We start from the raw sequence: 25375 nt of genomic DNA on the forward strand, positions 1-25375 counted from the left end.
GGTCGATTTCCTAGCGGATATGACAGGTGCCGTTTGTTTGACGCACGGAAAGCTGACGACTTTCCGACAATCCGCAAGGTTTTTGGTGTTGAAGCTACATTTAACTGCCCGTTAATCGCTGTCGTGCTTGTCCTGTCCCGGTGTTCCATAACCTTGGCAACCTTGACAAATCGCCACACGACGTCATTACAATGGTAATCCTGGACATCATCGCGACAATCTCGACACCATCGCACACAAACCGGCGCATTGTCGTATTATTAGGCACGAAACAGTGACGTTTGCGCCGCACCGACCCAGCAATGCTGTGCTACAGTCCACCGTTAATCTTCCCTCGCCCATCGCCCCATCGCCCCTCGCCCATCGCCCCATCGCCCCTCGCCCATCGCCTTCCACTGTGCCCATATCGCCCCGTCTGACGCCGCTCTGTTCTTCCACAGCGCGATCGTGGTCCGAACCGCCGGCGACAGCCACATCTTCAAACCGGTCTCTGTCCAGGCCATGTGGTGAGTGACAGCCCTGACTCATAGCGGGCAGATTTTTACCGTGTCTTTGTTGGAGTGTTTGCCTTCGTACCTGGCTCGGTGTGGTGTGGGGTTCATTTTGGTATGATTCGCCCTTCTCGTGAGTGATTGTGCTGCGCAGTGGTGAAGGGACGCTGCAACTGTTGCACTGCCGGCAGCTGTGACTGCAGGCGAGCGACACCGCCGCTCACTCGAGCTGACACAACAAATGGCCAACAAGTGGCAGCCAGTGGTGCAGTGTCACTCAGTGCAGACCACGGAGCTGGGACGGAAATGGATGGGTCTTTTGTATCAACGCTAGGCGCTCTGCAGCCGCCTGCTTCGTCCAGCCAGTCGCAAATCCCATCAGTAAACAAACCTGGGAGGTCGGGACTTGTGTCATGTGCACATAGCTCACGTCACGCCTAAGACCGTAGCAGTGGCCGACGGTATCACCGCGCGGCGCCGGGCCTTCCCTTGGCATCTGCGCTGCGCCCGTGCCCCGGTGGTCGGCGCCTTGTGCCCTTTGTCCGGGCGGTGCCGCTGCCAGTAGAGCTATCGGGCGTCGATTGACCGGCTCATCTGCAGCGACCGGCACCGGCCGCGGTGGCGGCTGGTATATCGGCGGCGTCAACACACGGGACAGGAGACGTCATCACACGGGGACATGGGCCGTCATCATATGGGGCATGGGGTGTCATCGGCCGGTAGGGAGTGGCCGGCAGGTGGCTGACGGCGAAGCGATTGGCGGGCGACTGGCGCGGGGCTGACGGGGTGACGCGTGCCTCTGTCGCCGGTTAGAGGTCATGGGTGGCACGGGGTCACATGTGGTTAGCATTTATCACCCGTGGGCGGCGTGACCTTCCGAGAGTCACACGTCTGCGACATCACTCGTCATCCGTCATCCTTCTGTGACACCGTTCGACACCCCTCAGTCCGGAACTCTAACTCAGAGGGGTGACACTCTGACCCCGACCCCGCGCGAGCTGTGCCCAGTGGCCCAAGGCCACGGTCAGTCAGGGGCGGGTTGGCGGACGATTTCAGTTCATGGGTCTGGGAGAGGAGCCAGCCGCCGCTGCTGCCACTCACTGGCTCGGGCGTTACGGTACGGGGGGGGGGGGGGCGGGGTGATGGCAGGGTAGATAGTGGAGGCTAGCTGCAGGCAAGGTTAGAGTAGGACTGCCTCAGGCGACTGCCTACCTCCGATTGGGTTTTGATATGGTCCCGATTGGGAGTAATCGGACCGGCAGGAAGTGAACGACTTGATAAGATTTGCTTGACCTTGCTAGCCTCAAAGCTTGCTGTGGTGAAGCTTTGGTTGGCAGGTATGACTAATTGATTTTGTCTCGCCCGCACGGCGTGGACGTCCGGGCGGAATGATCACTCCGACTGCAGCTGTCGGCCGTCCTCGGTGGTCCGTTCGCCCCGTGAAGGTGTCTTTGTTCCCCGACCGTTCACTGAGGTGTCGCCACTGCCGGCTGCCGACGGGTCTCAGTGTCGAGCCTCACTGCCGACCTTGGTAGCACCGCTGGGCGGTCGACCAGGCGGAAATGTAGCACCGAACCGGCCGGACCCACTGCTGCCCTGTGTGTACTCCTTTTGGCTGCTGCTGGGGTTGATAATGGTGCTGTTGTTCGTAGTGGAGGTGATTGTGTTAGTCTACAGATTGGCCATGACGGTGTGACAGCAGATCGAACAACATACGGGACAGTTTCGATGTGGTTTGGTGGTGTTTGCTAACGTTGGTTTGGGCAGCGGCCGTAACGATTCGATTGCCTCGTCTCACAGCCTCAATATTGGATTGTTTGTTTCCACCCCTCCCCTCACAGCGTACCGATTCCAGCAGTGCGCCATTGGAGCGTCATCTCCCGCTGGCACAATCAGTCCACCAACCCCATCACTGCTCAACACCCACCACCCACCGTCCACCGACTGCCCATGGTCTTCAGTCCCATTGCCGAGCCGAGTCGGCGCCAGATGGCTGCGAGGACACGCAGCTCCAGTCGGCAGCCCCGCTCGGAGCCGGTCACCGGTGAAATGCGGTGCGTGTGTCACTACCCGCGCCAGCTGCGGCCGAGTGGCTCGTTTCTCATGTCTCGAAAGGTCACCTTTCGACGCGCTCGCGTGCCGTGTCGATTTGGTTATCCTTGGAGCGCGCAGGCGAAGGCCAAGATCCGCGTCGCATAGGTTAATGTTTGGAGGATGTTTATGGATGTGTTAAACGACCTTTGCCGACGCTGCGTCCCAAAAATGTTAATTTGTTTATGGATGCGGTATAAACTTTCAGTATGGGCTGATATAAAGCTCCTCTGTGCCCTGTGGGGTCATGGATCGCCGTGTTTATATTCAGTTCATCTTCTCCGCGCGTGACACCCCGCTTCTATCTGGATACCGACTCGTTGGACCCACACTCTCGTCTGGATGTGTTTTCAATTGGCCATTTCTGGCCTGGATGGGTGTTTGGTGGCCGCAACTGCTGCCTGGATGGGTGGCCGGTAGATCGTTTCTGTCTGGATGGGTGCCCGGGGACCCCTGCTCTTGCTTGCACAGCAGTCCACGGGGCTAGTCCGATAGGTTTATTGGGCTGTTAAATCTGTACCGGGCGGCCTGAGTGCCGGTTTAGCTGTCTCGTCTCCACTCTGAGATGGATTATCATAACCTTGCGCCTGCTTATCGCATGCTAATCCGATCATGCTAATCACGGTCTCTCATTGGTGTTTGAGGCTCATGCGTCCTTCGTGTGGGCCTCTCAGATCCGATCCGTCGCCTCAGGACCACCTATCTATCTGTCGCGTGACTAGTGTCCGGCTGAGCGCCGGCCAGCGAGGGACGGAGACCCACGCCGCCGGCATCAGCTGCTCGACTGATGAAGGAGACCGTGTCTCTCGTCTGTCCGTCTGTCTATTGGCTCCTCATGGCGAGCGGCTCTCGAGCTGTGCCAGAGAGGTCGTTCACCCCGGCCGCTGAACATTGCGGAGTCTGGTAGGCACGGTATGGACATTGGGCGCGGCGTAGTTACCTCCACTGATCCTGATCGCTCGGTGAGCCGGATTTCGTGATATGCGGTGGCCGGTTTACCCCATAAATGAAAGTAAACAGATGTTGGATAGATGCTGTCCTTGTCTGCGGGAGGTTTTAAACGATGGCGTCCTTGACACGCTTGCGGGATTCAGATTTATGCTCCAACTCCCTGTGTTGCCGTCATTCAGCGGCATGGCCTCATCCGACCGCACCATCCTTGAATAGGAATCCGTTGAGCAACCGTCGGCTGCAGCTCGTCGTTTTTGGTCGCCGCTCTGCCATGTCCCGGTGTGTATCCGGCCGAGCACCCACGCGGGGAGGTCTGACTCACGGCTGTCCGGTCAGACCTGGTCGGGCCAGTTCTGGTGGTCGCACCGTCGAGGTGACTGCGCCCCAGTCACGATTGCACGCCTCATTAACTGGGAGGTATGCAGCGCTGATGTGGTGTCTGATTTCAGTCGATCAGGATGTGTGATGCAGGTGATCGTCCGAGATGGAATTGGTTTGTTATCGATAGCTGACGTCACTCAATACAAGGAAAGATAAATGCGAATGCATTCCACAACCTGATTTGCGACTTGTGATTCCAATCGCTTCACCGAGTGAAAAGCAAGCACTCAGCCTCTGAAGCCCGTCGCTCTTTCGTTGCCCGTTGACCGTGACGCCTATCGGGTCTCTCGTTGGCACCACCATCCAACGCCCGCCTCCCCGCGTTAGCCGCTGGTCGGTGATCCGGGCGGCCTTCTGTCTGACCGTGAGACGGCCGGCCGGTCCGTGTTACCCCCTCCATCGCCCGGCGTCTCTCCCGGCACCCTCGCTCCAAGGCTGGCCCGCACCGGTCGCGCCAACAGCGGGTGGCCGGTCAGATCGTGACGGAGCCGCCAGCTCGGTATGAGGGAGAGATGGTGGGATGGGCCGTGGTGGGGTGGTGGAACGGGAAAAATATACCGGTGATGGGACGTGCAGGGTGTGCTGAGGTGGAGTGGGAGAAGCTGGGTGTCTGGGCTTCCCAGCTCCTTTGCAGCTCGGTGCAGAGGGACCGATGTCCGGTACTTTACAATTGCAGCTATGTATGTTGTCCAGAGAATACAACCGATGTTGCTAGCTTTGTGAATTTAATGAGGGCCGCATAGTCACAGCTTGGAGTGGATTGTAGTCTGCAGTGATAAAGCGTTCCATTAAATTCTACCCCAGCGTGCTCGGCCGGTGTGGCATAGACAAAGCGGAATTGATCATGGAAGTCACCATGGCATCTCCGACGCCTTTCTCCATTCGTCCCCTCGGGCTGGTCGGAAATCCCTAGTGGACATTCACTGCACCCACTGCACTCAGTGTAACTCGCTGAGAGCCACTGCTCACTTGCTAAGAGGCTGCTCGAGAGAGGCGACCAGAGCAAGGAGTGAAGGACGGCCACCGTTGCGAACTTGGCTGCGTTTGGCCCAGCTGCAGACCATGTTTGCGCTGGTGGTCTGGCGGCCGGCCGGCGCTGTGATGTGCCAGCTTTATATAGCGCCGCTTTGAGCGGCCGTACTCGCCAACTCGGGTGTCGATCGTGAGCTAATTATATCGGGCACGGTGCAGGGCTGCCAAGATTGGCGACACCAACGAATAGAGCGGCTTCGGGCGTTCGAGCAACTTGCACTGAAACACAGCTGACTCTATCGTTCACCGAATGCGAAGTAAATGGTGTTGTTGCTATCGTTCCCACAGACTCTGTTTGTACGGTAATTTGTGCCCGAACCGTGTGGCGGCCGCGGCAGCCTTGGGTTGCAGCGCGGCGGTAATTAATGTGGTTATGAGGCAAACAAGTTGTGTAATGAGGCGGGCGACCGTGCCGCTCACTGCTTGCTGGATGCGGCATCTCGGTTGATATGGGCGTGTTGATTCTTGTACCGACGGTAAACCCAGGCTGCAAGTCCCGGTTCCGCTCCTTCTGAGCAAACTGAACCGAATGAGGGTTGGGAGTGTGCCTTGCAGACCTTGTTTTGCCTTGTCGTGTCTGTTTTTGGCTGACTTGCAGTGTTTTATTTCACTTGTGCAACAAACCTCCGCCTCCGACGTAATTTATTATCTGTTACACGGCTCGCGCATCCCACAACGCCGCTCTCTCGGCTCAAACAGACCACCTCCCCAGCCTTTACACCACCTCCCCAGCCTTCTCTGGCGTTATACGAGTCTGTCGCCCTTGTGTTGTCCCCCCGCCCATCTAACCCGGCTGCTCCTCCCGCTCGCCAGGTCGGCTCTGCAGACGCTGAACCGATGCCGCAGCCTGGTGCCGCGGCCTGTGGCGCGCTTCGACTGGGTCAGCTCGTACGAGAGGCTGGTCAGCTCGGACCAGTCGTGTCTGAACGAGTGGCACGCCATGGAGGACATCGAGTACCGGCGGCCCTACTCGCCCAACTGTCTGCCGGCCAGGTCAGTTGGCGGCCGGGGGGCGGCGGATGGGCGGGGTATTTAGGGTTTGGCTCATGGTGAAGGGATAGTAGAAATAGGAATGTGAGAGGTCAGTTTGTGAACCTTGTATTGAGCATAATAATTTTACTTGGTCTGCTCATCTCGCATCAGTCCATGCTCGTGGAACATGGTTTGGTGGTCTGTCACTGTTGCTGTGTCGTTTTTCCTCCTCACTCATTCGCCAGTGTGTGTAGTGTTTATCTCTGTATGTGACGTGACTGTGTCTCTATCTAAATGAGAGTTTATCAGTCTGCATCTATGATAGCGTGGACTTACATCATCTGCACCCGTATCTGTGTCGATGTGTGTCTGGGGCCGCTCGGCTGTGACGGTAACCGGGTCGTCCCTCCCTCCCTCCCTCGCTCCCGCGGAGGCTGCACGCTCCAGCTAGCAGGGACAGGCGGTATTGTACCGTCCCTCCCTCCCTCTCCCTCCTACCGCGGTAGGACAGGTGCCACGCGCGTGTCGCCCACAGCTGCTGCGGTCGCCGCTGCCATCCTCCGCTCTGTATCTGTGTGATGTGCGTCTGGTCTTTAGTGGAACACTGATGCTAGATGTGACTCAGCGTAGGTTCCACTTGGTGTGTGCTGTCCAACTGCACTTTGCCAACTCTCCCTGGAACACATTTATCTAAGTGTGTTTATGTTTGAAGTTCATATTCGGACTGTCTGTGCTGACTGCGACCCGTCCATTCTCCGTTGTTTTTGTCTCTGTCAGGTTCACTTGTTTTCCACCTGGGAAAGCTTTTATTTTTCTATTGCTTGTGGCCAGTGTCACATCTCAGCTCTGATGCATCTTGCATACGTGACCATTCTGCTGACTTCTTCCCGCAACCATAGTGAGTGAGATTTAGAAGACCTGTTACCGCCCGTGCCCTGACCAGTCCTGCCACTGTCCACAGACCCACCGAGCGTGAGGAGAAGGAGCGGATGATTCGCGGGCGTCTGCGCGAGATCATGCTCAGTGTCGACCTGGACCAGGTCACCTCCAAGGAGCTGCGGTCGCGCCTCGAGGAACAGATGGGCTGCAGTCTGAAGGACTTCAAGGGTTTTATCGACGCGGAGATGCTGGTTATTATGGGCCAGATGGACCACGCCAGCTGCATCTTTGAGCACCTCTACCTGGGCTCCGAGTGGAACGCGTCAGACCTGGAAGAGCTCAAACGCAACGGGTAAGTGGTGTGCTTGAAAAGCGGCGGGCTGAATAGACGTAAAAGGTAGGGATTACACTGGGTTGTAAGGGTCATGAACTTGAAAAGGCCTGTCGTTGCTCTATATCCTTTGTTGATTTTCAGCTATTTATGTACTATTACTCCAAGCACGAGAGTCAAGTAAACTATTAGATAATGTAAACACGACCCGTGAGAGGATAGCAGTCCTTTCTGGGCTCGATGTGATCGGACGGGCGAGTGGGCCGTCCACACCGCTCGTCGCCGCCGCTCGTTCCGTGCTGTGCGTGCCGGTCCCGACTCGGTCGTGACGCGCGCCATGCGTGCGCGCGCCGTGGGCCGTGTTGATACAGAGCGGTCGGCCGATTACGTAAGGACCGGCGTTCAATGTGTAGGACGCATGTCGGCTCCCCTGTCTGCGGTGCGGGCGGTGTGCAACGTAGCTGAAAATGAAACCGGCGGAAAATGAAACCACTCGGGGTAGTAGCTGATGTAACAAGAGCCGCTGTCTTGGTTCGTTATCACCGATGGTTCGTAACGGATCTTACAAAGGAAGCCACTGATTTGCCTCGTTTCCTTCAGTTGATGATTACTTAATGCCCAGCAATATATTCAGCGATAAAAGATTACGCTGTATTTTTTTATCATCATTTGTGTGAAACCCTATCATCGAACTGTTACTATCCGGGATCTCGATGTGCGCTGGTGGTGTCACCTCTGACCCTGCTTTTTACGCTTGCCCTCAGGATCGGCCACATCGTAAACGTGACGAGAGAGATCGACAACTTTTTCCCGGGCCGCTTTCAGTACCTGAACGTGCGCGTCTACGACGAGGAGGCCACCGAACTGCTCAAACACTGGGACAAGACGTTCAAGTTCATTGACAAGGCCAAGTGAGTGGATTCGGGTCTGGGGGAAACAGGGAAATCTGTTACAAATGGAGAGAGTGTGTTGTACTTGTTGATCCGTGGTCGCTTTTGTCATGCAAAGTATAGAGTAGCACGCGAGTGTTAAGCCCACGCCAGTGTGGGCTATCAATTCTCGAAATCGGCACGGTGCCACGGCTGTGTCGGAGTGTCGGCTGTCAACATTCCGCTGTCTGTAGGCAGCAGGAACACCGGGGTATCAGCGTTACAGTTTAGCCGCGGCGCAAGTGTTGACACTCCGATCGGGTCACCTTGGCTTGTCGCTAGGGCCGCCCCGTCGCTAGGAATGGGATGGCGCCGGCAGATGCGGCGTATTTGCCGCATTTGCATGTGTCGACGGCCGGCGCAAACACGCCGTAAATCGACGCAACTGCGCTGTTTGCGCCGAGAGGCAGTGCGCAGAAACCGCCTGTGTTAGACCGCGGCGCTTTTGAGGATGCTCGAGGGCTGGGCTGGGGTGGGACCTGCAGGGAGCGCCGAAGCGACAGCTGTGGGCTTGTGCTGGAGTTTGCGGGAGGATTAGCATGGCTGAGTGAGAAGCGGTGTGTTTCAACTGCAGGGGTGTGACGCGGGTGTGTGCGAACAGTATCCGTGTTGGGTATGGAGTAGCTAAGCCGAGCTGGCCTGTACCAATGCTTACCGTTTGTTGATCCTCTAGTAGGAGTGTGGTCGAGGCTTAGCTACTGGTCCGGCAGGGCCGTTGCCCTACCCAAAGAAATGCTCGCGGCAATTCATAAGGAATCGCTGATCCCTTTATTCGCTAACAATTCACTGGTTGAATTTCATACTAATGGAAGATGATAAACTCCCTCCTCATATCGCCAGCACTCTAACCAAGCGTCACTTTTTCACCCCCAGGAGTGAGGGCTCGCGGGTATTGGTCCACTGTCGAATGGGTGTCAGCCGGTCGGCCGCCGTCGTCGTGGCCTACGCCATGAAAGCTTACGGCTGGAGTTACGACAAGGCGCTGAAATATGTCCGAGAGAAGCGCAGCTGCATCAAGCCCAACGCCAGCTTCATCAGACAACTGGAAACATATCAGGTACGTGTCGGTTCAGTGTTGTGCAGACTGCCACGTGATGGTGTCATGAACAGTGCATAGCAGACGCCAGAGCTGTGATTAACCCGCGCCCTGGTGGGGTCTGTTTATAACGCGACCTGGTGGCCGGTGGGGGGGGGGGGCTATTTTTTGCCCCCCCTCGTATCTCCGAAACTACTGGACGGATCCGCAAAATTCAAACGGCGTTCGAAAGGCCTGTCAAATTTGTCGAGAGAAACCAAATTTCATTGACCTCGGGGTCACCGATGACGTCACAGGTCAGGTCAAAGATGAAATGTTTCACCGTTCACGGGTCTTCTAGGGAATGCGCTATAACACCGAGGAAAACGTATTTTGTCGAGAATCAGCGGTAGGGCGTCAGTTGCCTAGTAGATATATTGCTATTAGAGGTCACTGGCAATACCAGGTCAGGTCACAGGTCAGGTCACCAAGGGTCACAGGTCAGGTCACATGAGCCCAACTTTACTAAGGTTGTGTGATACATGTTTTATGGCCAATTTTTTATTTCCAACTCAATGGTGTTGGTTATAAGACTATCAGGTACGGCTTAGGTCACTTTCTGGTGAAGTTCAGGTCAAGGTCAGGTCAAGGTCAGGCCAATAAAGGTCAAATTTCAAAGTTGATAGTTTTGCATAAAATGGATATTGATTCGATGCAGCTCGTCACGAGGAGTCTAATGGTGGTCTTTGTTTTGCGCTACGGGGTCTAGAATTCTTAAAAATGGAGTTTGAAAATTTGACGTCATCAATTTTGAACAGTTTTTTCGCTATAACTTCGCCAAAAAAGAGGTATCAATCTCAAATTTGGTATGTGGATGGAAGGCGGTAAGGACTATCACATATATTCCGGTTTTTGCGAAATTCATAAAACTTTTTGGATTTTTCGATTATTATATCCAAAAAATCTATTTTTTGATTTTTGGGGGTCAAAATCCAAAAATTTCAAAAATCCGAGATAGCAGTTTTGTAGCCCTGTCCATTCTACAGCTTTTATGTCTTTATCATTTTTCTGTATTTGCAAAGCTATAGGCCTGACAGCTCTTCCCGCGAAACCTTTTTTTGGGTCGAAAACGGCAGAACATGACGTCACTCTGACGTCATTTCCGGCCAACCTATCATAGCCTTTGGAAAAATTTTTGGTCACAATGTGTAAAATTGATGTCCGGGAGGGTACTGAAAGTTTGGTGACGATCGGCGCAGCGGTTCTGGAGATATATTGAAAAGTCTGGAGGGGGGGGGGGCAAAAAATAGCCCCCCCCCCCCCACCAGGGCGCGGGTTAACCGGCTGGGTGGATGGGTGTGCGCCCTCCGACCGACGTCTGATTATTTGTTCTGCGGCTGAGGTCAGCCGGCCTGCTGCTCCTCAGTGGCTCGCTCCTTGTTAGAGCGTTAGCCGGGCCGGTCGGCTATGTCGCCGTCATGACTGCTCCATATACACGGTACCGCTGCACCGCCGGCTGTCGCTCCGTTCAGTGTTTGTGCACGGCCTGGTTAGTGACGCCGCGCTGTCTGCCTCGGACGGCTCGAACACGCTCCACGATCCCCCGAACGGGTTTGTTTAGCTGATCGCTGCATACACCCCGACCGGTCGGCGGACACACACGCTCGGGCGCGGAGCCGGACCGCGGCGACTGACCGAGTTGGCCGGCGGTGGACGGGTGAGGACGGACAGACGGGAGTGGGTAGCGGCTGACCGACAGACAGACAGCGTCTCTGCAGATCCGATGACGGCGCTGACAGCTGACGAGCAGTCGGATGGCGCTGATTGACGTTAACGGGCCGGTCACTCCGCTGCGCGCGTGGGCGACATTTTTTGCTGCCGTTGCAGATCAGTCGCGTGTCTCCCCGTAGATGATACGCGTGGGCGTATGATGTTTGATTCAAAAGTGGGTCAAATAACTCGTTTCGGGGCAGATTGCGGGGATTTTATCAGTTTAGCGGACGCAATGCATGCGCACATTTATCTTCAAAGATGAAGATACTCTCGAGCTCAGACTTCCTTGAGCTCTTTTCTTTTTTCTTTTTCTTTTGTTTTCCATAATATTACTGCTTCTAACGTCTATTTTTCTTTGTTCCGCAGGGTATCCTGGACGCCAGCCGACAGCGGCACAACTCATTGTGGCGCTCCAAGTCGGAGACCAACCTGCAGTGCGGCCGACTCCTGTCGCCGGTGCTGCCACCTTGCGACCAGATCGACGACGTCTGTGATGTCAGCACGCCGTGCGGGCCGGAGTCGCCCGCCGAGCCGCCGGCGTCCCGGCCCAAGTCGTGGTCACCGGCCGACAACCTGGCCGACTCCCTGATCGCCCAGATGAACGGTGAGAGCTCGCACTTTGTGTGGGTCTATGGGCGATGGAAATGGCCTCTCACGATCGGTTTGGTTTGTGTTGGACATTTTGCGGGATTTTAAGAAAGACTTTTTGATACTTTAGTGTCTCTGGAAGGTGTTTCAGCTAGCTTACGTGATTCTAGTTCCATTTTATGGTTGCCTCTTGTTGTGAGAAGCTGATGCGATATAAGGTTCGTGGTTTTACGAAGCACCGGTACCATGTACGTGATTACACTACCCACTATCTGACTCTGCTCCTTCTCCGACAGGCTCTGCTCCGGGCTCGTACGGCCGTCCGCAGCGGTCGCGTAGTCGCTCCCAGACGCTGCCCGGAGACGCCCCTCGGGTCCGGCGCTACTCCGTGAGTCAGCACCAGCGCGTGCCCTGTAACGGCCAGGACTACAGCGTGTCACAGAACCAGGCGGTGAACCTGTCCCTGCCGCTGGAGCCGCTGGAGGGCGCGCTGCGGCCCGACCCGCAGCCCGGAGACCTAATGGAGTGCGTCAACCCGCGCCTGGTGCCCGCCGAGACCTGGGTGGGAAATGTGGTGGCGCTGCGCTCGGCGCCGCGCCGACCCGCCGAACCGGCCGCCGGCCTGGTGCGCCGGCACACTGAGGACATTGAGCGCCGCTCGTCGTCCAGTGACGGCGCGCGCGGCTCGTGTGGCTCCGTGGAGCTGGCGCTGCCGTCCCGCCAGAGCTCGTGGAGTTCGCTGGAGGGCGCCCTGCTTCGCGCGAACGGCCTGCAGTCACCCAGCCGCAGCAGCTCGTGGGGGTCGTACGACGCGGCGCACACGGTGGTAGCTGACAATGACGCGGCGGCGGCGGTGGCGGCGGCGGGGCCCGGAGCGGGGCTGGTGGGCACCCCGCGGTCGGCCGGTGCCGGCCCGGTGGCCAGCTCCACGCCCACCGTATGCCTGCCTCCGCCGACCCCCGACGGCTCTGTCAGCTCGCTGCCGTCCGTCTCGCGGATGTCTGTTCAGCTGCGGCAGCCGTCGGCAGTACCGCGCACCGGCTCATTCACGGTCTCACTGGTGAACCTGGCCGGCGCCAGCTCCCCCTGCCGGCCGGCCGCCTCCTCAGTGTCACTCACGGACGAGCTGCCCAGCGACGGTGAGCTGCAAACCACTCCGGGACAGGTGCGGCGACTGGCGCGCCAGCTGGAGGCCAGGGACCCGGCGCCGCCGCCGCCGCCCGGCTCCCCGCCCTCCCCGCCGGCGCCGGTAGCGCGCAGCGCCAGTCTGGACCGGCTGAGCGCGCCCGAGCCCCGGCTGCCGTCCCCCTCATCGCCTAGCCCGACGGATGAGGTGAGCGTCCGCTCGCTGGTCGGTCGGTTCGAGGCACCGGAGGCGGCGGAGGAGCGGGAGGCGCGGCGCGTCTCCGCTCCCCCGGCGCCCAGCAGCGAGCCGCCCGCCTCGCCTGGTTCCGAGCGGCAGACGCCGACCGTGCCGCCGCGCAAGGCCAGCCTGGACCTGTCGCGGCTGGCGTCGCTGACACGCCGGGTGGGCGGCCAAGTGTTTGGCCGCGGCCGGACCGCCAGCCAGCCGGCGCCCGGGCCCGTGGTGCGCACCGCTCAGAAGCCGCCGCCGCCGCCACTGACGCACGCGCACCGCGCCGGCCAGCCGTCCCGCCGGCGGCTGCACGGCAAGACGCACCCGCTTTCCAAGCTGGACGTGCGGACGCGCCACGTCAGCTCTGTGTTCAACACGATGTGAGCGCCGGGCAGTGCCGGGGACGCGCGGGACGGCGGCCCCGGCGCGGCGCGCGCTGCAGCGCCAGTACAACCGGTCCCTCTTAGTCATGTCTTTCTCCTAGCGTGTCCGGCACCGACGGCGGCGTCGGGCCGCCGCTTTTCTTTGGTTGACTTTGTGGCGATTTGTCGTGGTGTCAATCGTGTTCGTGCATTGATGTGTGATTATTATTTCGCCGCGTTTTGCGCGCTGCTGTGCTGCGTGCGGCCTCGTTACGCGCGTGTTTTGAGTCCCAAGAGTTTTAAACGCTGAGTGAGTCGCGCGGTGCTGCGCGATTCTTTATCGAACGACCCGATATCTGCCGACGTCGAGTTGTAGTATACTCAAGGATTTGTGAATAAAGCGTAATCAGTGAATCCATTACCCATTTGTGTCAGTCGCTTGACGCTGCCGACGCCAGACTACAATCATAAAAGTTACACGAATCAATCATAAAAGTTCGCCTGAGCTTCAGGATAATTAGCCGTTAATGCAGTGCACTGACCGCAGGGAGTCGCGATGGAACCGAGCAGATCGAGTCAGTCTGAGGAACAGCTGATTTGCACGATGCCTTGAACAAATTTCAGGCGGACAAATGGAGAGTCTCTACCTTAACTCCCGGCCCAGTACCAGTCCAGTAACCATAGCAGCTCCGCTGGTGTTCGGCTCACGAGCTCAAAGGTGGCTTCTTGGATTACGTACACGAAATATTATTTTGCTTTATCTCTGTTATTCATGTTCATTTTCCGATCGTTTTACTAGGTTGTCGATGCGCAATAAACATTCTGGAATGGAATAGAATGGAAAGAACACCATACTATATACTCTAAAGTATATTGATGACCTATAAATATGTACAAATGCAAAGTGGTCAAATTAGCTTGCAGTTTAACGCAAGCTACGGGCCTTACGACGCACGAACATCAGAGAGAACATCAGAGAGAACTTACTTCACGCTACACTAGTGGAGCATTTTCGATCACATGCCTTAGCGTAGAACACGCCGTTCCTGACAACACCGTGCAAAGTCGAAGTTCGATATACGGATTTCAAAAATAGGTATCTGTCGGTCCTATAGATGCCACAGTTGTCAAAAAGATCGAATTATATTTATACGGGTGTGTGTCAAGTGGCAATACGGTTCCACTTACACATATACATCAAATTCCGACAAGAAACTGACACCAGCGCCCTGTCACAATACTTGGGTCCTGCACGTACCACGCCACGAGTAAAAACATACAAAAGTGCCCAGAGGGGCTCATGGAGGGAGGTCACAGCGTACAGTGAACTGGATATGATGTGTAGAACATGCGGTTAAAACGGCGTACAAACTGCTACCCTACCGATATAAACGAGACGGGATGTCATACAGTAATATAGCTATATCTGGTCCATTCGGGAGCTGCGGCTACGGGTCATGCAATGAGTCCCTGGACCACCACGGTCACACCTCTCTACACCTGGTTAATCTATGAACTTCTCTCAGCGCGCTACATACATCTCAGTGGAGTTAGGACGATCGTTCAGTTCATATCTACATACACCAGGTACACATTACGACATATTTACAGACAATGTCAGCCCCCTGGCCAGCCCCTCCTCTCAGCAATCTATCGTTGACCCATCCAGCCCCAAGCAGCTCATGGTGGAACATCGGGAACACAGGCGCGTGCAGCAGTGCAGCACTGGCTTCATAGGAGTGTCGGGGCCGCGGACACAAGGCGCCATCCCGCTGGCACGTGAGCTCACAGTGATCGGGGCTTCAATCACCGCTCGGTGACACTCTATGGCTGAGGCCGTCCCAGAGACGAGCGACGAGCGTGACGTAAAGTCACGCGTCACATGTACTACACAGGAAAACGTGACGCCTGTTACAATCTCGTCATTTGTGAGCGTCACACAGAGCGGGAAACGTTCCAACTCACTTCTCTTATTCACACAAGTCATGAATCTCAACCATACAAGGGAAGAAGTCACTCGCCAAAGGCACCAGAATACTTCCGAAAGCAGCGACCGGCCTCAGCACTCATCCATCCATCCAGCCTCATTACACCCCTGACGTCATCCAGTCACGTCACACCCCTCCGTCAGAGTCCGTGACGTCACACTACGGCTGTCCATGACGTCACACCTTGGCGCCGACGAGGTTGGAATGCACTCTCAGCAGCTGGAGGCTGCTGTTGATGAACAGGTTGGCCGTGGACGTGTGAGACGGCATGGTGTGAGCCTCCTCGTAGAAGTCGGCATCCTCTTCGTCGTCGTCATCGGCACCGTCACCGTCCAGCTGTGGGCGCAGGAGTCAGAGGTCAGTCCGGAATGTAGTGAGGTCAGATGGTGGGTCAAGGACTAAGGTGAAGTGGCCAGGAGACAGGTGGAGGGGTTGAGGCCAACATTCAAATGTCATACGAGATCCCACAAAGAGCAAATCGAAGAGTCCGTAAACGCTCATCGTCCATTTTTATGGTAAAAGTCAACCGCAAATTACGCATCGAACGAAAGTCGTTGCTGGGCTCGACAGTGCCGTCGTGATATAACTTACCGCGTTGATCTCTGCCTCGGTGAAGATTTTCGGCAGCACAAGCAGCCTCAGCGGAATCAGCATGGCCAGGAAGAAGGGGAAGCCGATGGCGGCCGGCGTGAACTTGATGCCCAGCAGGAATCCCAGGCAGATCAGCTGGATCACGGTGAACAGGTGCATACGCCACGTGCGAACCTGACGGCGGAAAAACGGAAACTCAGTCACAATAGATTTGGTACCAATCTTTTGAAAGTCACAGCATTCGGTACCTATCGTTTCGAATGCGATCCTATAATCTAATGACAAAAACAGACTGTACTTAGTGACTGAAATCAAAACATACAACGTTTAAATGCCTTTGCTTCAATATGCAAAGTTAAAACGCAGGGTAGCCTGGGGCAAGACGCCCCAGATAATTTATTTTGCTACATAACTTTTGTCCTACATCACCTGGAAGGCCAAATTTGTGCTCAATGCGTTCTTGGGACATTTTACTTTAAATTCCACCCCTCAAATTCATTCACTTATGATCGGACTCCCAGATATGAAGTGATTTGTGAAGCAACTGCAAATGGGGCATTTTGCCCCAACCCCAGGGCAAAACGCCCCACGGCCCGGGGCAAGAAGCCCCATACTCTAGATTAAAGATTAAACATGCTAGTTGACCAAATCTTATATGAGAGGTCCGTTAGACCTTGGGAGGCACAGCACTGAAGGTAGCACCTTCCATCATATCAGATGTTCAGCTATGACACTATTGTATGAGCAGGTTTTTCACCTGCCTCATAAGGCCAAATAATAAATTATTGCCATGCAACTGTCAACCAAATACTTCCTTTGCCATCCGGTTCCTGAGAAAACTACACATAAATACATAGAAACTTACTGTTTGCCAGCTACCGAACATTAGGAAGTGGGTAGTACGAACAACACATGAGGCAAAACGCCCCATGGGGCTTTTTGCCCCGCGACCTACTGGGGCGTTTTACCCCATCACGTAGTTTGGTCAGAAAACAGCGCCTTGCACTCCAGCAAGACATAATTTAACACAAACCCACCCGGCATTATAAGCGTTAGGTAACAGTTGTTCAAAATACATAAAAGTCGTTAACCTGATGTGGACCATAAAAGAACGCCATGATGCATAACCTGACAACAAAACATAAAAATCACTCCAAAAACACATTTTTGGCCATATCTCCCTAAGGAGTCATCACAATTTCTTTCCAGTCTGGTCATATAATGATCATATAGTGCACGTTTTATAGAAGAGAGAATATGGCCCCAGATCCTTGCCAGTTCCGAGAAACATCGGTGAGGCGTTTTACCTCGGCGGGGCGACTTGCCCCGGTCTACCCTACATTCTTAATACACCTTGTAGTTAACTATATTGGGCTACAGTTAACCCTTACATATTCGTTAACCTAACTAAACCACATTTCGTTGCCTACCAGCCGCACTACTCACCCGCTTGACGTATCCGGCCTTGTCGTGATGTTTGACCGGCTTCAGGAAGAGCACCACGCGCTCCAGCATCTGCACGCCGGTCATGGAGCTCACTCCCATGTACATGAACACGCCGAACACCACCGCCACGGGGATCTGTTTCAGCACAGAGCTCAGCACCACGGACAGGCCGAGCAGGACGGAGACGATCAGCGCCGACAGCCGCTGCTCGTGCACGCCCACCACTGCCGGCTTCTCTCCGGGAGCGTAGTTGGTGGAGAGCACAGTCAGCGCGGCCGCGTGGCTCACGGAACGGATGGTGGCCGCGCACATCCACGGGGCGCCGATCAGGGAACACATCAGGTTCAGAGCCGACAGCAGCACAATGTCAAAGTGGAAGCCGGTGCCCTTCTGCAGGTTGCGCTCCGGTTTGGCCATGATGAGCTCGCACACCATGGTCTCCATGTAGATGACGATGAAGATGAGGCCGGCGGCCGGCAGAGCGCCCACGATGGCCACCCACGAGGTGCGCTCGTGCAGGCCGAGGGGCGAGATGAACCAGTCGCGCAGAGCCGGGTTGGACGGTGTCAGGCCGGGCGGCACCTGAAGATGCTGAGTGTACACCTGGTGGAGAAGGGGAGAGGTCAGTAAGGTCGGCTGGTTCTCATGCCGAGTGATGATTGCTGTTAATCGGCATTGATATATTCTGCACCAGGCATCGGGAATCCTTATTTCATATAATTACATCCAGCTGAAATTTAAAGTTCATAAAGCTTCAAAAAAAAAAAAATCGCCCAAGTAGAGACAAATTAGCTGTTTCCAGCAAACCATAGGATGTGGTACCATTAAATACGTCATAAGCGTAATAGCCGCCAAAGCAAAATGCCGTGCACCCATGCCACCCTCGGTGCGTGCTCTGACCTGGGGCACCAGCAGGTCGACTCCGACCATCAGCAGGATGGCGATCGGCACTCCGAAGTCGCCCAACATGCGGCGCACGCGGCGGCCCAAGAACTTGCTGTTGCGGAAGTGTCTCAGGTAGTTGGCGATGGCGAACGTGCCGAACATGAGCAGCAGCGAGAGCAGCGCCGTGTTGGGCTGGTAGTGCGGCTCCAGCAGCGGCGCGTCCGTCGGGGCGCTGGTGGCGTTACTGCGCGATCACACGGCAGATAACAGGTTAGTTACACGGAGTGAAAGCTGCAGTGGGGGGAGGGGGGGGGGGGGGCACAGCTTCGTGAACTCGTGAGCGCTCTCCGAGATACACAGACAAGTTTAAAATAAATTACTCAGGAGAGAAATCATAGCCATGAGCCATACCAACGCAAACGTTCAAATGAACCTACATGTATGAATCAAATCTGTCATACTAGAGCGTCAAACAAAGGTTGAGTCCCAACGGGAGAACGCGTACCTACGTAAAACTCGATGATGTATTTTAACTCGATGACTTTGCCTGTAATTGGGAGTTCCCGTTGGCGATGTGTTTAATAAAGAAATAAATAAATAAATAAATAAATAAATAAATAAATAAATAAAACGCTAGCCAGTCGCCAAACAAGCACCTCCCCAAGTTCCCGTCCTCCCGTCCACCCCTCCCCACTCACCCCATGGCGGCGTCGGTGGCGTTCTCTGCCCCGGTGACGGTCGAGTTGTCGGCCATCTCCGTGCCGTTACTGAAATCCAGGCCGAGCTCAGCAGCGATCAGGTGCAGTGAGCCCAGGAACAGCGGCTCGTCGCAGTAGTTGGCCAGCAGAGGGTGAGTGTTGAACACCTGGGGACGAGGGGAGCGGTTTAATTATACAGACACAAAACAAATGCAGTGATTGGAGGGTGCCATATTTGCGCTAACTTCTGTTTCAATAAAGGTAAGTTAGGCGGTCAAAGTAGCTATCAAGTATCAACCGCTTCTGAAACGTTGTGAAGGAGCCTGTCCCGTAGCTCAGTTGATAGAGCATTGGACTCCCGGTAGTGAGAGCCCGGGTTTGAGACGCTCCGGCGCTCGATATTCGAGACTCCTGACGGGGATGGTCTGCGGTTGATGGGAGCAGCCGCAGCCAGTTGATGTCAGTTGAGTGGGACAGGCCGTGTCCGTCTTTGAAGGGCACGTTAAACTTTGGCATCTAAATTCTTCCGATACCCGGAATTGCGCGATCGGTCGGTAGGGGTCGGGGATCTAGGCAACAAGCTCTGCTTAGCTTGGGCTCCGGCTCTGTCAATTCGTTCATTCAAACATTCGAGCTATTCTTTTTTTAAATCACCTTCCTCCATGCGCCTTACAAGTTATTAGCTCCTACAAATTAACTCAGCCAGAGTCAAAGCCTTGCGGCACAGTCTAAATCCAGGCGTTGACAATAGCGACATCCATCGAAAGAAACCTAAGCCACCTGATGCTCGCGGCACGATTCGAAGAGCACACATGCAGCTGGTCCAGCCTCTATAACTTACCGTGGCCAGTTTGGAGAGTGACTCGAAGATGAAGAGGATGGAGACGAGCGACGAGAAGATCTCGGTGGTGAAGCGGGTGAACTTGCGTACCAGCACGGAGCCCTCGAGCGCCACCACGATCAGACTGATGAGCAGCATCCAGATGGCGATCCAGACGCGCATCGGCAGGAACTCCAGGCCGTTCGAGTTGGCGAACTGAGGACCACAGACGGGCGGAACAGGGCGTCAGTTATTGAGACCTACTGAATTCGGACTAACAATACAAGCAAAATTGTGTTTACTCAATTCAGTCCGGCATCGTAAGGTATCACTGTAAGTCTGTAAATGTTACCAAATGCCGTTAATTAAAAAGCACACCGTTCATAAGATTGGGTCCAGGTCCCTGCTGATATCCTGCGATGTCACCTCTTACCTGATAGAGGGCCTCATCGAAGAGCAGCACGGGTCCGGTCGTTCCGACAATGATGAGCGGCTGGCACGAGAACAGGGCAAAGACCACACCCGAGATGGCCGTCGATATGATCGTCTCCGAAATACCAATCTCCAGCTTAGTCTTGTCCACTGCGGATGGGCGGGGTACGGGGTCAGATCGGCACAAGACTGAGGTTATGAGTTCAACACTGCAGGTGAGTACAGAAACTGGGCCTGCGCTTCTGGATGATATAATGTCACTGTGAATAGGCAGCGCTACACCTTGTCAAGCCTGCAGTATTGTAACGAGCGTGATCGTTTGGTAGTTGCTGACCCGAGTTAGAGGAACCCTTGGCGAATGCTCAGCCTCAGTTTAACTTGCAGTTCATCAAATGAGGTGCGTTAAACGACACACACATTGTCTCTCGCTCTCCCCTTCCGTCCTCCTTTCCTCTCCATTCGTACTCACTCATGAGTCCTCCGAATGTGATGGCGCCGGCGAGCGCGGCGAAGAAGATGAAGAAGGCAGACGAGAGCACAGCTCCGTTCACACCGTCCTTGAAGTCGGAAAGGTACCACGGGTACCTGGAGGCGAGCGGTACGGTACAGTCAGCTGGCGGCACGGTGCAGTCAGCTGGCGCCGTAACACTGACCCAGTCGGGTATTTCAGCGCGGTGTGGTCGCTGACTCTGACCTAGTCCCAGGCAGACAGCTGAGGTGACTTAACAGCCTGGGGATGTTTTACTTGGCAGCCGCCGAGACGGGAAAGGTGCCGTAACAGTGGGAGCGCGTCCACTGTTACGTCGTAACAAACAGAGCCACGCTGGCACCTAATAAACAAGCGCTGACATCATACAAACAACACAAGGCTTATTAACGACCGACAACCAGCCGAACAGGTGTCTTGACACCTTGAGTTATTGAGGCAGTGTTATCGGTAATCGTTCCGGGCTTTCGCACTCGGATAACACGTTATAGTAGACATGACCCTACTCGCCCTGCCATGACTGACCTGCGCTTCACGTCTCTGATGAAGCCGGCGAACGGGCGGCCCTGTCTGATGAGCGGGTCGTCCGGCGGCATTATGGGGTCGCCCTGGTCGGCGTTCTGCAGGTTGGCGCTGCCGCGGCGGGGCAGGCCGCCGGCCGCCGCCGCGCCCGGCAGCTCAGACATGCGCTCCTCCAGGTCCATTTTGGCGCGCTTTCGGTCCTGGATGTCGCGGGAGCGCTGCTGCAGCTCCCTGACATCCAACACGTCCGGGTTGGCCGTCCAGTCGATAGGTGGCAGCACCAGCGTGTCGTCCAGGAACTCCTTGAAGGCCCACATCAGGTCCGAGCGGCTCTCGGCCTTGTAGGCCGCCTCGTGGAACGACTGTGGGAGGGAGAGGTGACGGTCAGATGATGGGAACTAAACGACTGAGAGGTCAGTGGGGTACTCATAGCACGCAGTTGTCGCTTAGATTCAATCGGATTGAAACATTCTAAAATATGCCTATATCGAATTTAGTCAACACAAAGCTGCACAGCAATGGAACCCCCAGAGTCTGCACACGTAATACGCTATAGCGTATCATGGACACCACCCCCGAAAACCTTCGCTTTTAAGCTTGCCAGACGCCCACGTACATACGCACCAGCCCCGTGCCCGCCCTCCACTTTCCACCCAAACACCGCAGCGAGCACGTCATAGCCATCACACGCCTCCACAGCAGTGAGCTGAGCACGTGACGCCGAGTTCACAGGGTTCATACTCCCCGCGTCACTGGGTGGGTGCGGATCAGAGTTTGACCCGGTGCCTTGGCAGATCGACACGTAGCTCCCACAATCACAGCTTGCTGCGTCACAGGACAGATCGGCTGCTGACGGGGGTCGCTAGCTCACTCGGAGCGTGCGTTTCTCAGGTAACTGTGATATGGAATATGTAGGTCTGGAGATGATGGTAAGGCGACGTACAATCATCCAGTGCTGTTGCCAGGGATTCGCGTCGTGATTCAACTTTCAAGACGGTCTCCCCGACTCGCACTATCATCATGAGGCGGCGGCGCCAAGCCGTCTGTCGGGACCCCACCGAATAGAGACCGTCGGTCTCCGTACGTACCGGGCTGGACATGAGCGTGGCGAAGGCGCGTCCTGTCTCGTGCAGGTCTTCCTCAGAGTCGTTCGGACCCACCAGGAAGAAGATGAAACGCACAGGCAGCGGCATCTATAGAGCACAGGCGCACCAGTTAGATGTGGTAACAAGTAGCTCGGAAGGATCCCCGAGAGGGCAAATTTTCAGCTAAGAACGATGCATGGTAAAACATTGAAGCCACAGATCTCCCAAACCTAACTGACAACACTGCCTTCCCGGTGCTCACCTCCGTGATTCCCGGCAGGAACGTTCCCTCGGCGAGCCGGACAAACGCAGCCACCGGTTTGGTGGCCCAGTCGACGCGTCCGACGTTCACGCTGAACACCTCTGTGCCGGGCGCCATGCGGCGCAGGATCGACTGATGCGCCAGGAACCGGTGCAGCTCCTGCTCGGCCGTCATACTCTCACCGCCCACCTGTCGGACACAAACGGAACTTCAGCTTCACCGAACGGACACGGCTAAAGGAAGGGGAAAATTCCATAATGATGAAATGAACTTTGAGACGATAAAGATCGGCAGTAAAAGAGCGAAACCCTAGCAGTCTGACGAATTCACTCGCATCGCGCTTAGTACGATCTCCAGTCTCTGGATCGTATAACAATCATGTAAAAATTTGATCGTATTTAAGCAAGGTATTTACAGGGTCTCTGGTAGTGGTACAGACATGGAAAATCCCTGTCCCTGAGGTAAGAATTATCAAATTTAAGGCACAATTCCTAACAAGATCACGCCATAGACGTAGCACTAACCGAGTTCTGCCGGGACAGGTTTCCGGCCATGCCCGCCATGGACGGCTGACTGTTGTCCTTCTTCTCCATCTCGGAGAGCGAGCGGTGAGAGCTGTTGCGCATGTCGGCCAGACTCTGAAACGAGTGACGTACGAGATGTCATGACACGTCCCCTGAATCATGAAACATGATCTACTGGCACCCAGCCATAGGCCAGAACAATGGCACGTCCTTCTCAATGAGACGCGGTATATAATACCGTGCCGTGATTTCTCGATTTGGTCGCTCAGTCACGTCCCAAGTTTTATATCAGAGGAATGCTACAGACACAAAACAGTTCCCGAACAGCAAATTGGTATGACCGCACTGTTATTAATTAGTTGAAACAAATTACGCATAGGATACCACGAAAAATGTTGTTTTTTCAATGAATGAAATGCCTCATAAATGTGTAAAAGATGTCCGCTGTCATCAAATTAAGCAGCTCCTGGAAACCAGTGCACTAATCTAGCGCCCCAAGCTCTCTCACCTGCATGGTGAGTTTGGAGAGGTTGCGCGACTGGAAGTGGTTGCGCAGGCCGAGGCCGCCCTGGTGGTCGCCCACGTGCTGCCGGCGCAGCAGCAGAGTGCGCATCACGGAGCCAAAGTCCTGCTGCTGGATCTGGTCCTCTGTGACCAGCTGGGTGGCGATCCGGTGGCTGATGGCCACAGAGTCGTGCTCCTCCACGTCCAGCAGCAGAGCGCCTGTCAAAAGGGGGATGGGAGGTCAGCAGAGGTCAGGATAGAGCTTAGAAGAGGTCAGCAACGTATATAAAGGGTAGCTTGAGGAACGAAAGGTCACGAAGTGACGTTCATCTACATTTAAAAACAAATATTTCACGCACAGGCAGATCCACGCAAATCAAGCCCTCTTCTCGATCACACAAACCTATTGCATTGATAGCATCGGGATAGAGGTTCATCTCTGTTGATTAAAAACTAAGCTCCTTCAGGTAACACCATTTCATCGGCACTTCGGCCGGTCGCCGACCGCCTCACCTCTCTCCAGGCAGCGTCGGAGGTTCATCAGGCTGAGGAAGGATAGCGCAGCCAGGTGGGGGCGGCCCCAGCGGTTGCCGCCCTGCTCCACGTCCTCCTCGTATTTGATCCAGCGTGCCGTCTCCTGCCACTCGAGGTCCTTCTCGGTGGCCATCAGCTCGTCCATCTCGACAAACATCTGTCCGTGGAAGAGAGGGAGGGGTGTCAGTGGTACACAGCGAGCAGGAGAGAGGAGAGAGAGAGAGAGAGGGAGAGAGAGAGAGAGGGAGGGAGAGAGAGAGAGAGAGGGGAAGGAAAGACTGGGAGAAAGAGAAGAGGAGAGAGGGGGTGATAGAGATGGAGAAACGGCAGAGCACGCAGTAGCCTCCGAGAAACAGACAGAAAGACAGAACACATGTCAGACTGATGTTTGTGCCCAGCTCCGACTTTTGTCTCGCCCCGCTTCACTTACGTCATGAGGCGTGTGGTCGTAGGTCTTTTTGCCGAGCAGCATCGTCTGTCCGGTGTTGACGTCGCCCAGGTGGACCACGTTCGAGATGGTCTTGTCGTCTTTCTTGCGAGTCACCTTGTGGCGCCGGTGGCCGCCCTTGCTCTCGTACCGGTGACCTGCCCAGGTCACAGGGAGGTCATATGAAGGTCACAGGGAGGTCACACAGGGGTCACGGGTGGTGGTTAGGGGAAAGGGGCCTGAATGGTCCGATGATGGGCTGAAAGAGGTGGGTATTGGCTCAGAACATGCTATATTGAACTTTGTAATAGGATATGGATTAATAATGTCCCGCGATCAGTTTCAAAGTATCGACGAGGTTGAAAGGCCTGTTGCGACTACGATTCTCATCGGACCCGATCGCATCAAAACTTAGTAAACGTGAAAGGGTCTTACTTCAATAATAAAATAGGAACTTTGAAATGCGACAATTTAAATACATTTTCTACATTATTTCTCAGACTTCCCAGCATCAGAACACTGAGCCCTGAGTAAGCCCAACCACACTCCCACGTCTACACGTCACCCCCTTCCCTCCTTATGCCCCGTTTCCGTACTGTTGATGTCGTCGATGCGCAGCTGTCCGTTGTCGGGTTTTCCGCCGGCGGCGCCGCCGGCCGGCTGCTCGCTGACGTGCTGACGGTGGTGATGGTGGTGGTGGTGATGACGCCGGTGACGCTGGCCCTCCGGGTCGCGCATCCCCTGCGCCGAGCCCGGCCGGGAGTCCTCCTCAACGTCCTCGTCCGGGCCTGTCAAAGAGAGGGGGATAGGTCATAGGAACGGCATGGAAAATCGTCACGCTAAACAACATCAAAACGGCGCTGATAAACGATATGATGATCTTCATCGGAACGGCACGGGTCATCGTAATATCGCGGTCCTCCTTACAACAGCGCGCGTTATTGCAACAATACAATACAGAACCATGGTGGTTCTGTAACAGAAACGCAATGGTCACTGTCACACATCGGTATCGGTG

The 25375-nt window shown here is 55.3% G+C and overlaps 2 protein-coding genes across 4 annotated transcripts in view; one reads left to right on the plus strand and one right to left on the minus strand.

The window, feature by feature from the left end:
- LOC122381763 (protein phosphatase Slingshot-like) overlaps positions 1 to 13573 on the plus strand; it is a 50518-nt gene extending 36945 nt beyond the window's left edge. For both annotated transcript variants that reach the window (XM_043366359.1, XM_043366360.1), the window contains 7 exons: positions 441 to 506; positions 5760 to 5939; positions 6880 to 7149; positions 7893 to 8039; positions 8931 to 9114; positions 11212 to 11449; positions 11730 to 13573. In XM_043366359.1, the coding sequence (XP_043222294.1) occupies positions 441 to 506; positions 5760 to 5939; positions 6880 to 7149; positions 7893 to 8039; positions 8931 to 9114; positions 11212 to 11449; positions 11730 to 13174 (2530 nt within the window). In that variant the 3' untranslated portion in view covers positions 13175 to 13573. The remainder of the gene's footprint in view (positions 1 to 440; positions 507 to 5759; positions 5940 to 6879; positions 7150 to 7892; positions 8040 to 8930; positions 9115 to 11211; positions 11450 to 11729) is intronic.
- Positions 13574 to 14009: 436 nt separating this feature from the next.
- Positions 14010 to 25375, minus strand: part of LOC122381762 (band 3 anion transport protein-like) — a 48551-nt gene continuing 37185 nt past the window's right edge. For both annotated transcript variants that reach the window (XM_043366357.1, XM_043366356.1), the window contains 16 exons: positions 24954 to 25145; positions 24361 to 24515; positions 23910 to 24087; positions 23401 to 23615; positions 22893 to 23006; positions 22369 to 22557; positions 22110 to 22214; positions 21025 to 21383; positions 20482 to 20597; positions 20014 to 20162; positions 19602 to 19796; positions 18761 to 18927; positions 18078 to 18306; positions 17178 to 17780; positions 15732 to 15905; positions 14010 to 15476 (listed from right to left, as the gene is read on the minus strand). In XM_043366357.1, the coding sequence (XP_043222292.1) occupies positions 15318 to 15476; positions 15732 to 15905; positions 17178 to 17780; positions 18078 to 18306; positions 18761 to 18927; positions 19602 to 19796; positions 20014 to 20162; positions 20482 to 20597; positions 21025 to 21383; positions 22110 to 22214; positions 22369 to 22557; positions 22893 to 23006; positions 23401 to 23615; positions 23910 to 24087; positions 24361 to 24515; positions 24954 to 25145 (3299 nt within the window). In that variant the 3' untranslated portion in view covers positions 14010 to 15317. The remainder of the gene's footprint in view (positions 15477 to 15731; positions 15906 to 17177; positions 17781 to 18077; positions 18307 to 18760; positions 18928 to 19601; positions 19797 to 20013; positions 20163 to 20481; positions 20598 to 21024; positions 21384 to 22109; positions 22215 to 22368; positions 22558 to 22892; positions 23007 to 23400; positions 23616 to 23909; positions 24088 to 24360; positions 24516 to 24953; positions 25146 to 25375) is intronic.

This window comes from Amphibalanus amphitrite, unplaced genomic scaffold (assembly GCF_019059575.1).
Source record: "Amphibalanus amphitrite isolate SeventyFive unplaced genomic scaffold, NRLGWU_Aamphi_draft 000127F_arrow, whole genome shotgun sequence".
Taxonomy (NCBI): Eukaryota; Metazoa; Arthropoda; class Thecostraca; order Balanomorpha; family Balanidae; genus Amphibalanus; species Amphibalanus amphitrite.